Genomic DNA, 13,596 nt, shown 5'->3' with positions numbered 1-13,596 from the left:
AGGAATCCATGAAGAGGACACCAGGGAAAATATTTCAGAGGGCTTATCCACTCCATACTTTGATAACAGTTGGAATTTCAGCCCTCGCCCCCCCCCCTTCCCCTCACAGCTCCCTTTTGAGGTGGTTTGAGCCATTAGACAGAGGCCCATTGTGTAGAACTATCCATCTAGACAGACGGAGGGGGGCCAATTGTGTGGTGATGGACCGTTGAAGTGGGGGCTGACAATAGTGGGAATTCTCTTATGGCCTTATGTGATAGCTGTTCAATTAGTGCTCACTGCTGTAGCGTGCTATGGTGATTATCGCCTGCGAGTTGCTTACAGTAAACAGGCACCTCAATAATGCCTGGTGCTCCCAATAGGCCTCTCTATTCCGGGGTTCAATCCCAGCACTAACACACCTGATGGAAATACTGTAATCAAAGGCTTGATGATACAGTAGGTTTACCAGTTGAGTCAAGTGTGTGTGTACAGGGATGGAACAAAAAAGTTTTCCCCCTTTGGGTCTGGAGTTGAGGAATAAAACCGGATTCCTTTCCCTGGATACCAAGTCGTTGTTGTGGAGAGAGAGAACAAAAATATTTGTTCTACTGTGATTTGTTAATTATATAATCATATTTATATTCTAGCACACACCTATAGGGTTTATCAATGGGAGTTGTCCTTGGCACTAACCCGCTTTGTTTTCCTTTGTGTGCTTATAGCTCCATTAAGAGTCGAGGTGAACAGCATGTATACCTCATTCAAAGGATGTACCTACTGAATATGAGTAATTGGAGCTTGTGAGAGAGGAGGCAGGAGGGAGGGTGGGAGAGAGTGGGAGAGCGAGAGAGGGAGGGAGAGATTTTGAGTGAAAGGCGGCCAAGTTCCGTGCCATGCTTAGTGCCCAAGGTCGGCAGGGGACGTTGCAAAAGTTTACTATAGAGAGGGAGGGAGAGAGAGAGAGAGAGAGAGAGAGAGAGAGAGAGAGAGAGAGAGAGAGAGAGAGAGAGAGAGAGAGAGAGAGAGAGGGCGGAGTGAATAGAACAGAAACAAACAGAGAGAGAAGAGAAGAGAAAGGAGCACTGCTGGACAAAATGTATCTAGCTTGGGAAACTTGCTGAAAGGAGAGAAGGAAAAGAAAGCAAATAGAAAAATAAAGTGTGTGTGTTAGCTAAAGCTAAAGGGAGTGACTTGCTAGCTGAGTCTTAGGCCTTATGGGGTTAGAATCCAGGTGATGTACTGTGCTAGGACTAGCTAGCAGACCAGCTAAGACACTGAGAAAAACAGAGAGGTAGAGGGGTTAGCGGGGGGGGGGATGCGATCAGGCCAGGGAGCCAGGACAGGGAGAGGGGGGAGAGGGGGGCTCAGTAGAGTGACCAGTTTGAGACACTCGTACAGGGAGAGGACAGGTACAACAAGGAAGGCCAGCTCTGTGTTCTGTTGGCATGGCTCACTCGGAGAGGATAGGTACCTTCCTACTCGCCACTCGAGCTCAAGGCGGAGGTAAGAGCTCTACTCCTTCTCCTCTTTTCTCTCCTCTCCTCTCCTCTTTTCTCTCCTCTCCTCTCCTCTCCTCTCCTCTCCTCTCCTCTCCTCTCCTCTCCTCTCCTCTCCTCTCCTCTCTCCTCTCCTCTCCTCTCCTCTCCTCTCCCTCTCCTCTCCTCTCCTCTCCTCTCCTCTCCTCTCCTCTCCTCTCCCTCCCCTCCTCTCCTCTCCTCTCCTCTCCTCTCCTCTCCTCTCCTCTCCTCTCCTCTCCTCTCCTCTCCTCTCCTCTCCTCTTCTCTTCTCCTCTCAGACTACTGCCTTCTAATCCTCTCACTGCCTCTGTAGGCTCCATATGAGACAAGGAAACAAGGGTGTCTGGTGATCAGTCATTGCTCAGTAACAAAGCCATTCATTCAGCTAATAGAATGGCCTGTTTGCTCTGTGGAGGTGTGTATGACTCAGTGATAATAAGGAAGTCTGAATGTGCTGTGCTGTAGTCCTGGTAGTCTGGGTAAAGTGTGTTTCTGTCATTCTTTAAATACTTTAAATACTGTTCCCAAGCTTGTATTCTTGGATGGATATAAACTCAGCAAAAAAAGACACATCCCTTTTTCAGGACCCTGTCTTTCAAAGATAATTCGTAAAAATCCAATTAACTTCACAGATCTTCATAGTAAAGGGTTTAAACACTGTTTCTTATGCTTGTTCAATGAACCATAAACAATTAATGACCATGCACCTGTGGAACGGTCGTTAAGACACTAACAGCTTACAGACGGGAGGCAATTAAGGTCACAGTTATGAAAACACCAAAAGAAAGATGCCCAGGGTTCCTGCTCATCTGTGTGAACGTGCCTTAGGCGTGCTGCAAGGAGGCATGAGGACTGCAGATGTGGCCAGTGCAATAAATTGCAATGTCCGTACTGTGAGACGCCTAAGACAGCGCTACAGGGAGACAGGACGGACAGCTGATTGTCCTCACAGTGGCAGACCGCGTGTAACAACACCTGCACAGGATCGGTACATCCGAACATCACACCTGCAGGACAGGTACAAGATGGCAACAACAACTGCCCGAGTTACACCAGGAACGCACAATCCCTCCATCAGTGCTCAGACTGTCCACAATAGGCTGAGAGAGTCTGGACTGAGGGCTTGTAGGCCTGTTGTAAGGCAGGTCCTCACCAGACATCACCGACAACAACATCGCCTATGGGCACAAACCCACCGTCGCTGGACCAGACAGGACTGGCAAAAAGTGCTCTTCACTGACGAGTCATGGTTTTGTCTCACCAGGGGTGATGGTCGGATTCGCGTTTATCGTCGAAGGAATGAGTGTTACACCGAGGCCTGTACTCTGGAGCGGGATCGATTTGGAGGTGGAGGGTCCGTCATGGTCTGGGGTGGTGTGTCACAGCATCATCGGACTGAGCTTCTTGTCATTGCAGGCAATCTCAGTGCTGTGTGTTACAGGGAAGACATCCTCCTCCCTCATGTGGTACCCTTCCTGCAGGCTCATCCTGACATGACCCTCCAGCATGACAATGCCACCAGCCATACTGCTCGTTCTGTGCGTGATTTCCCGCAAGATGGGAATGTCAGTGTTCTACCATGGCCAGAGAAGAGCCCAGATCTCAATCCCATTGAGCACGTCTGGGACCTGTTGGATCGGAGGGTGAGGGCTAGGGCCATTCCCCCCAGAAATGTCCAGGAATTTGCAGGTGCCTTGGTGGAAGAGTGGGGTAACATCTCACAGCAAGAACTGGCAAATCTGGTGCAGTCTGTGAGGACTGCAGTACTTAATGCAGCTGGTGGCCACACCAGATACATACTGTTACTTTTGATTTTGACCCCCCTTTGTTCAGGGACACATTATTCCATTTCTGTTAGTCACATGTCTGTGGAACTTGTTCAGTTTATGTTTCAGTTGTTGAATCTTGTCATGTTCATGCAACTATTTACACATGTTATGTTTGCTGAAAATAAACGCAGTAGACAGTGAGAGGACGTTTCTTTTTTTTGCTGAGTTTATTATGATATATTATGGCTGAAGTCTAGACTTGTAGTTCTAGTCCTCTTCTATCATTTGAAACCATGTATTATCAACAGATAGAACTCACAGGTCTTCATTTTCCACTTCCTTTTTCGAAGTGAAAATTTCTGTGCTTGTTCCAAGGTGACATAACATGCTCAAAGCTATTACCACAGTATAGTTGAGATATAGTACGGCGTGCCCTCCTGAACCCTCTACTGCTTGAAAGGGGGCTAAATGACTGGGTGATATAGAGAGAGTTGCAGGAAAGAATAGATTTATGGAAGGAGGTTGTATAATGTGTCATTCTGTTTATAGTGCCCTGTTTATGCTTAACATGGTCCACATTTGAGTGTATTAATGTACTGAATTATCATTGTGTCACACCAGAAGAAAGCATTAGCCTACAATAGAAAAGGTTCCAGGACTATTTTTTTCAGTAGACCTGACCAGAGACTTACAGTTTTGCTGCAAGCTTTACAGTGCTGCCGTGAAGAAATTACAACAAAGTGGGTTACATCATCATTTATCCACACCTACCTTCACTCTTTGTCTTTGTCCTCCCGCTCCTTCCCTTTCTCCCTCTATCCCCCTCCCTCTCCCTCTTAACTCATCTCTCCCTCTCTTCCCCCTCTTACCTTTTCTCTCCCTCCAGGGAGAAGGCTCGTCTGGCGACAGACTCGGAGCTGGATCAGGACCTCAGTGAGCGGCTGGGACTGGGGAGCAGCGACACCCTCACCAACGGTAACCGTGCTGACGGGGAGGCCGCCAAGCGCCTGGCCAAGCGCCTCTTCACCCTGGACGGCTTCAGGAAGTCCGACGTGGCCCGTCACCTCAGCAAGAAGTGAGCACCTGGCACCCAGCCTTCTCGTGTTATCGATCCCTCTCTTTACGATGTGCTGCTATACTTTGTCTATGCTATGTGTAGCGCGTATACTGCCACAACACCTAGTATGGATGTGGCTAACATTTCCAAGATCTCTCTCTCTGTCGCTCTCTGCTATACTAAACCTGGTCTGGACCTTGTCTGACCCCTTGGTTTCCCTCCGCGGCTGTGCTCTTGGATTAGTCTGTCTGTCTGTCTGTCTGTCTGTCTGTCTGTCTGTCTGTCTGTCTGTCTGTCTGTCTGTCTGTCTGTCTGTCTGTCTGTCTGTCTGTCTGTCTGTCTGTCTGTCTGTCTGTCTGTCTGTCTGTCTGTCTGTCTGTCCGGCCTGTCTGTCTGTCTGTCTGTCCGTCCGTCTGTCTGTACCTTCGTCCGTCTGGCTGCCGAAAAGGAATTTGGGATGAAAAGAGTTTCCTCCTGTCTGACAGATTCACACTGGGAATCAAAGTTTCAAACTGAGTGTTATTATAAGGGGAGTTAGTCCAAAGATGTCACGTTGGGGGGGACGCATCTTAAACTCTTACAATGATCATACCCAATGAAAAGCTGTCTGTCTGTATGTCTGTCCGTCCGTCCATCTTTCTGCACATACGTCTTTCTGCACATCCATCCGTCCATCTGTCTGATGAAAAGGAATTTAGGATGAAAAGAGATTCCTCCTATCTGATAGATGCACTCTGGGAAATCACCGTTTTTGGCCCTAAGTCTTCGTCTCAAGGACACAAACCAACTGTGCTGTGTGACTGGCAGTGACTGACAGGCTGAATGGCCTTGTGTGTTTGAGCTGGGAAAGCCAGCATTTGATTAACCTGTTGTTCTCTCTCCCTCTCCCTCTTTCTCTCTCTCTCTCTCTTTTCCTGTCTCTCTGTATTTATTTCTCTATGTTTCTCTCTCTCTCCCAAGCAATGACTTCAGTCATAAGGTTGCAGAGGAGTATCTACACTTCTTTAACTTCACAGGTCTTAATGTGGACCAGGCTCTGAGGTGAGATGTTCAAACTGACTGACTTGTTCAAGTAGCCAGGTTAGTAGATGGTAATACTGCTCTCTGGTGGCAGGCTGAGGGAAGGTAGCCTAATATGCCAGACTAGTGTTTCTAGCCCAGAAAAAACGCTCCTGATTCAATTAATCAAGGGCTTGGTGATTAATTAAGTCGTTGAATGAGGTGGACAGGTGCGTAATAAGGTGCGTTACCGCTGGGCTGGAACCAACATTTGCCAGCCTTTAGGATACTAGAGAAACTGGATACTGGATTGGGCTTGAGAAGCACTGTGCTTCTGCTCAATGTGTGTGTCTGTGTGTTCCAGAGCCTTACTCAAACAGTTTTCCCTGATGGGAGAGACTCAGGAGAGGGAGCGGGTGCTGTCTCACTTCTCCAGGAGATACCTGCACTGTAACCCAAAACTCATACCCTCTGAGGGTAAGAGGACGCCACTGTCTCATTTCTACTATAGAAATATCACAGCTCAGTCGTCATGGTAATAGATTGATATGTTTCCTCCTTATCCAGATGGTGTTCATACCTTGACCTGTGCCCTGATGCTGCTAAACACAGACCTGCATGGCCATGTAAGTCGAGTTGTGTGTGTGTGTGTGTGTGTGTGTGTGTGTGTGTGTGTGTGTGTGTGTGTGTGTGTGTGTGTGTGTGTGTGTGTGTGTGTGTGTGTGTGTGTGTGTGTGTGTGTGTGTGTGTGTATTAGGGATACAAATGTCATTAAGTTCAGGGTAGAGTTCAGTGTAGAGACATTTTTCAGAGATCCATTCTCCCCCAGGCTCCACTGACTCAGTATAGTGGTACCTTTGGGAAATAAGACCCCGACTTATCGAAAGCTGATCTGGGACCAGCCTCCTGATTACAATGTGCTCTACACTCTCATAAAATCCAGTCCATATCAAACTGTAGACTGATTCCAGTATAACTCTAAATCTAGGCCATCTATTGCTGCATGGTGTGATGTGCAGCCTCTACAGATGACTACAGGTAGTTTAGTCGAAACCATTTATATTATATGGAAATATTCAGGTCTGGTTAAAGGGGCTAGAGCTGGCTTGATGAGACACCCACTCTCTCAGGGGAAGGGGGGATTGAGAGATGCCTGGCTGATATAGTTCTGTGCTTCATCACCATCATCATCATTCATCATCGTCACCAATGTCATTATCTTCTTCTTCAAAATCATCATCATAGTCCCCCGCATCTTCTTCGTCTTTATCTTCACTCACTATCTCTTTTCAGCAATATTCCCAGCATGCAATAGTAGCAGATGGGGCTCTGTGAAAACTCACTCCTCAGCCTGAAGTGTCTCCCCTTGCGCTGCCGAAAAACGAGCTTTTCCGTGGTGTGACTGAGTAAGACGCTTCAGGAGGGCGGCCACGTTTGTTTGCGAGGCAGAGGTCATGCGTTCGAGCCTCAGTGTGAGCCCAATCAGGAGAAAGCGGTACTCGCTAAGCAAGCAGCGTGACGTCCTTTAAACAATCTCCTTCTGAACACTCTCAGCTCATCAGCCAGATTAAATCAATTGGATGAGGTCCCTGAAAGTCATTTCTCCCCATAACATCCTTCAGAGATGAATTGTAATATAACAGTTTGTCAAAGAGCTGCAGAAGGACAGATGAATTAGACAATCTGTGCCTCGAATATTTTAGATGACTGATGTTGGTGATGCTTTTTAAAGATTATATTCATTTATAGCATAGTAGTCTCGGAAATCTCAGAGATAGGGCAATAGCACTAGGTCTAACAAATCACAAGTTTGGCTAGGCGGGGCTTAAAAATAATCCCCTCGGAAACATGACAGAGGCGGACGCACAATATAGATGCGGATAGCTAGGCAAATTTTTGCCCCTGCCAGTCAGTGGTTTTAAGCTGGTAAAGCTAACATCATGGCGCATGCAAACTACTCACTTGCGAAACACACTCATTGAAAATATCTAGCTAGCTAGCGGAGATGTTTACGGCAGGGCTCTGGACGGATTTTCCGGCCTCCAACTCCGCCCTTTCTTCTCTGCCAAACTGACGTTGGTTTGAGGACAGACATGTATGCTGGGACATTGGTACGTTGTGGGAGAAAACCCATCTGTCTAGAGCAGGGATGGGTACCTGACGATATTCTACTATGAGTTACAATAGTAGAATACACCAGGTACAATTTCTAAATGTGGTTGTACATCAGCCGTTTTTCTCTTGTTATGTCAGTCACTAACAGTCACTGACAGTCACTCAAATAGCCCATGGCATCTAAAATTATTTCATTGGTAAGTTAGTCTAGCCAGCTATCTAAACGTAGTTTAAAATGGCAAGAAATTAGCTGTAAAATGTAACTTAGGGCCCCTAAAAGGCTAGGTCTCTGACTGCATGTGTGGGTATGGATGTGGGTATGCAGACCAGCGAGTCACTGAGGCCCCTTATTATGAGTTCAAAAGTTGCCCATCCCTGGTCTAGAGAGACTAATAGCATAGAGTAAGTACTGTGTGTCATGTTTTTCAGAACATTGGCAAAAAGATGTCCTGCACACAGTTCATTGACAACCTGGAGGGTCTGAATGAGGGTCAAGACTTTCCCAAAGACTTGCTGAAGGTGAGTCACTGTACTGTACATTGCTATAAAAACACACATACACACACTAATTGTTGTGTTGTCTAGCAGACCAGGAGAAGACTTACTGTACGTTCCCTACAGTGAATCTCTGCTCGAGATCGGACAATATTAGATTATGCTATTAGCTTCTCCCTGTTGTGGGCAGCATAATGGGGTTAGGCCCATCTGGGGCCATTCATTAGGAGCCCACAGGCACACCAGCGGATGCCAGATGAGCTAAATCAGTGGGGTTGCCTGCCGTTGACGTGGCTAATGATGATGCGTTTGATTCGTTTTGTCTGCAAAGCGTTCCCTCAACGCGTAAGTCAACAAGTTGTAATGGTGTATCTATAATACATGTGAGAGAAAGATGGAGATGGGGGAAGAGGGAACCAGGCAATATTTTTCACCCAGAAATGAAGGAATATGAATTCTAAAAATGACAGGCTTTGCTGTTATTAAGTCAGGATAGCATCAGCTCCCCTGCCATGGTACAGCTTTAAGGTGAGAGAGAAAGAGAGAGCGATTGAGAGAGAGAGAGAGAGAGAGAGAGAGAGAGAGAGAGAGAGAGAGAGAGAGAGAGAGAGGTGGTAGCTGTTTTATTAATGCACTGTATATATCAATGAAGTGTGTTTTAAATCATGCTCTCCTCCCACTCCCTCTCTTTCCCTCTCCTCCAACTCCCTCTCTTTCCCTCTCTCTCCCTCTTTCTCTAACTCTCCAAATGTTTTCCCTGCCCACTTTCTATCTCTCGTTTTCTCTCTTTCTCTCCCACTCCTTGTTCTCCTCGCTGCCCCAATCCCTTCCTAGCTTATCCCAACATCATTTCATTCTGACTAAATGACTGTCATGTTGTTCCCGATAATCTGCTTCATTTCCTTCACTCCTTTTCCTGCTTTCCCATTTCCCTTCTATCTCTGGTGTGTATTCCCTGGTCACCCATTATCATAATAATGTTACATTACACACACACACACACACACACACACACACACACACACACACACACACACACACACACACACACACACACACATGTATGCACACGCATGTACACACAAACACACACTGATCTGTGTCTCATACTTGGGCCAACCTGAGCCTGGCATCCCCACTAAAGTACTCAAAGTAGAGGGGCTATCCTTCCCTTTCTCTCATTCTCTCTCTCTCTCTCTCTCTCTCTCTCTCTCTCTCTCTCTCTCTCTCTCTCTCTCTCTCACACACACATACACACACACATTTTCTGGATTTTTTGGGGAGTAAACATTTTATTTCCTATTACCCCTAACCCTGACTCCTAAACCTAACCTAACTCCTAACCCTAACCTAACTCCTAACCCTAACCCCTAACCTAACTCCTAACCCTAACCTAACTCCTAACCCTAACCTAACTCAAACCTTTTCAGCTAGTTGAAATTGCACTGATAAATGATAGTAATAGTAGCCTTCTCATCCTTCTGCAGCATGCCTGCCAGTGCATGCATGCACGTTTTTACAACTGAATGGGAACTTGCCTGCCCTCCCATTTGATCAATGACAAATATATTTGATTGACAACTAAGATATATGCTAACTTTGGATAACAGTTGTTCAAGTTCAGCATAGCTAGCTAGCAAACTGATTCATATTTCTTGCTAGCTAACCAAATGACACCTGAATCTCTAGCTGTAGGGGGAAAAGTCTGTCACTCACCCACTCCTTCAATGACATGGCATGACATCCTCCTAACAGCTAGCTAGCTAACAAATGTTAGGCTCCACCATACAGCAATATTGCTGTATGGTGGACTCAAAATGTCTTGTAGTTGAGTAGCCAGCCTAGGCTACTGATCAAATGTTGCTGTAATAGGTCTACATGTTTCGCATTTGCATAGTGTTTTGTTGCAGGTTTAGTTTTTGGTAATTCATTGTCAAACTTTAAAAACCGATGCCAGACTGCAACATTTTAGTAGCCTAGCTAGGACTGTGGCATGTCTGTACACTTTCCCTCCGCTGCGCACTGTAAACGGGTCACACGAAAGAAGTTGAATTCACGATGCCAGCTCACTGTTGACTAATTTACCCTCGCTTGTGTGTCCTATTGTCCTTTAGTAGTAATTTTTCCCTGGGTGTGAAACCTTTATCTTTTAACTTTTTGACAACCAAGATTTTCTGTAGGCTACAGCAATGACCTGTTGGAACCTAAACTTGGCATGGACATTTAGCCGACAGAGATGGTCGCCTCGCTTCAGGTCCTTAGGAAACTATGCAGTAATTTGTTTTTTTATGTATTATTTCTTACATTGTTAGCCCAGAAAATCTCAAGTGTTATTACATACAGCCGGGAAGAACTATTGGATATAAAAGCGACGTCAACTTACCAACATTACGACCAGGAATACAACTTTCCCGAAGCAGATCCTTTGTTCGGACCTCCACCCTGGAAATGGGATCTTATCCTAGAGACCGACCCAAAACAATGCGGTCGCTGCAGTAGAGGCAGACAGAGCGACCTACTGATCAGACTTCGAAGGCGAGCACACCATCCATCTTCTGAGCATATTACTCGCCAATATCCAATCTCTAGACAACAAGGTGGACGAAATTAGGGCACGAGTTGCCTTCACAGAAACATGGCTCACTCGGGATATGTTATCAGAGTCGGTACAGCCACACGGTTTCTTCACGCATCGCGCCTACAGAAACAAACAACTCTCTGGTAAGAAGAAGGGCAGGGGTGAATGATTAACGATTCAGGGTGTGATCATAACAACATACAGGAACTCAAGTCCTTTTGTTCACCTGACCTAGAATTCCTTACAATAAAATGCCAACCGCATTATCTACCAAGAGAATTCTCTTCGATTATAGTCATAGCCGTGTATATCCCCCCCAAGCAGATACCTCAACGGCCCTGAAAGAACTTCACTGGACTCTATGTAAACTGGAAACCATATATCCTGAGGCTGCATTTATTGTAGCTGGGGATTTTAACAACGCTAATCTGAGAACAAGGCTTCCTAAATTCTATCAGCATATCAAATGCGCGACACGGGCTGGTAGCATTCTGGTCCATTGCAACTCTAACTTCCGCAATGCATGCAAAGCCCTCCCCCGCCCTCCCTTCGGCAAATCTGACCATGACTCCATTTTGTTTCTCCCAGCCTATAGACAGAAACTAAAAGAGGAATCGCCCGTGCTCAGGTCTATCCAATGCTGGTCTGACCAATCGGATTCCACGCTTCAAGATTGCTTCGATCACGTGGACTGGGATATGTTCCGGGTAGCCTCAGACAATAACATTGAAATATATGCTGACTCGGTGAGCGAGTTGACTCGGTGAGTGATGTTGTACCCACTGTGACTTTTAAAACCTTTCCTAACCAGAAACAGTGGATTGATGGCAGCATTCGTGCAAAACTGAAAGCACGAACCACAGCTTTTAACCATGGCAAAGCGACTGGAAACATGGCGGAATACAAACAGTGTAGCTATTCCCTCCACAAGGCAATCAAACAAGCAAAGCGTCAGTATAGAGACAAAGTAGAGTCGCAATTCAACGGCTCAAACACGAGAGGTATGTGCCAGGGTCTACAGTCAATCACGGATTACAAAAAGACAACCAGCCCCGTCACGGACATTGACGTCTTGCTCCCAGACAAATTAAACAACTTCTTTGCTCGCTTTGAGGACAATACAGTGCCACTGACACGGTGGCCAACGTGAGTAAAACATTTAAACGTGTTAACCCTCGCAAGGCTGCCGGCCTAGACGGCCTAGACCAGCTGGCTGGTGTGTTTACGAACATATTCGCCCGTAGCACTCACTTTCTACAGGGAGGAGGTGAGGGCTACAGGGAGTAGGTGAGGGCCCTCAGAGTGTGGTGTCAGGAAAATAACCTCTCACTCAACGTCAACAAAACAAAGGAGATGATCGTGGACTTCAGGAAACATCAGAGGGAGCACCCCCCATCCACATCGACGGGACAGTAGACAGTAGTGGAGAAGTTCCTCGGTGTACTCGTCACGGACAAACTGAAATGGTCCACCCACACAGACAGCATGGTGAAGAAGGCACAACAGCACCTCTTCAACCTCAGGAGGCTGAAGAAATTTGGCTTGTCCCCTAAAACACTCACAAACTTTTACAGATGCACAATCGAGAGCATCCTGTCGGGCTGTATCACCGCCTGGTACGGCAACTGCTCTGCCCACAACCGCAAGGCTCTCCAGAGGGTAGTGTGGCCTGCACAACGCATCACCGGTGGCAAACTACCTGCCCTCCAGGACACCTACAACACCCGATGTCACAGGAAGGCCAAAAAGATCATCAAGGACAACAACCACCCGAGCCACTGTCTGTTCACCCCGCTATCATCCAGAAGGTGAGGTCAGTACAGGTGCATCAAAGCGGGGACCGAGAGACTGAAAAACAGCTTCTATCTCAAGTCCATCAGACTGTTAAGCAGCCATTACTAACATAGAGTGGCTGCTGCCAACATACAGACTCAAATCTCTTGCCACTTTAATAAATGTAATAAATGGATTTAATAAAGGTATCACTAGTCACAATAACGGCACTTTAATAATATCTACATATCCTACATTACTCATCTCATATGTATATACTGTATTCTATACCATCTACTGCATCTTGCCTATGCCGCACGGCCATCGTTCATCCATATATTTATATGTACATATTCTTATTCATCCCTTTACATTTGTGTGTATAAGGTAGTTGTTGTGAATTTGTTAGATTACTTGTTAGATATTACTGCACTGTCGGAACTAGAAGCACAAGCATTTTGCTACACTTGCATTAACATCTGCTAACCATGTGTATGTGACCAATACAACATGTTTAAACTTTCGGTCGGGTAGAAGATTCGTTCAGTGCCATTAGTGATGATGGGCTGGCTCCTGTTGGTCAGGGAGGAGGGTTGTGTGAGTGGCAATGCACTGCCGTTTGTGGTGCAGCATGTTCTTCTTCGATAGGGTTTAATGGCGTTTGGTATCCAATGTTAATGGTGCATTACCGCCACCAGCTGGATAAAACAAAAAGAACATTGTGAGAAAGGGGGAAAACGACATCATCCAAAATAAAACAAGTCAACTAAGAAAACCCATCCCGCTTCTTCAATCCCAGTCCACTCCAAAATACATCCCTACACAGGCTCAGGGGCCTGTGATGGCGGTACATTCACTGACAGGATTCCTTGCACGGCCTCGACTGTGAAATCCCAGACCCCAAAAAACGGTCAGCGGCATTCACAATGATTCCAATTTTCTTAGACTTCTTCTCCGCTTGTAGTTTATGACCATTTCAATAAATAATACAAAGTACATCTTTTATTAACAGGTAGCATTTCACTATCCCTCGGTTGATGAGAACCCTTCACTGGTCGTGGTGGCTCTACTACCATTTCTTCTTCCCCGCCACTCGCTCCTTCCAATTTTCTCACCGCCTCCAGATAGGAGACACGCTGGAAACTCCTTACCCCTGCCACCTCATTCTCACTCACCCTAACAGGGCACTCCAGGAATTCAGGCGCATGTTCCCATCCACAGTTGCAGCATTTCACTTCATCTGGCATATGATACTCTTCCCTTCTGCACACACTTGACACATTACTAAATATTTTACATGAATGACACTGC

General features: G+C 46.3%; 1 protein-coding gene across 5 annotated transcripts in view; it reads left to right on the top strand.

Annotated features, from left to right (window-relative positions):
* Positions 1–13,596, top strand: part of LOC106579284 (PH and SEC7 domain-containing protein 1) — an 84,869-nt gene that overhangs the window by 33,323 nt on the left and 37,950 nt on the right. For 4 of the 5 annotated variants that reach the window (XR_006760741.1, XM_014159065.2, XM_014159066.2 and 1 more), the window contains exons 6-10: positions 4,155–4,343; positions 5,286–5,366; positions 5,689–5,801; positions 5,892–5,950; positions 7,869–7,958. Coding sequence is in view for 4 of the 5 variants with exons in the window: in XM_014159065.2 (XP_014014540.2) it covers positions 4,155–4,343; positions 5,286–5,366; positions 5,689–5,801; positions 5,892–5,950; positions 7,869–7,958 (532 nt within the window). In the remaining variant the exon portion in view is untranslated. Of the gene's footprint in view, positions 1–1,294; positions 1,486–4,154; positions 4,344–5,285; positions 5,367–5,688; positions 5,802–5,891; positions 5,951–7,868; positions 7,959–13,596 lie in introns of those variants that run through there. The other variant, XM_045702505.1, reaches the window with a different exon arrangement.

The sequence above is a fragment of the Salmo salar genome, chromosome ssa19 (genome assembly GCF_905237065.1).
Source record: "Salmo salar chromosome ssa19, Ssal_v3.1, whole genome shotgun sequence".
In the NCBI taxonomy this organism is placed as follows: Eukaryota; Metazoa; Chordata; class Actinopteri; order Salmoniformes; family Salmonidae; genus Salmo; species Salmo salar.
This window is presented reverse-complemented; position numbering and strand designations above follow the sequence as displayed.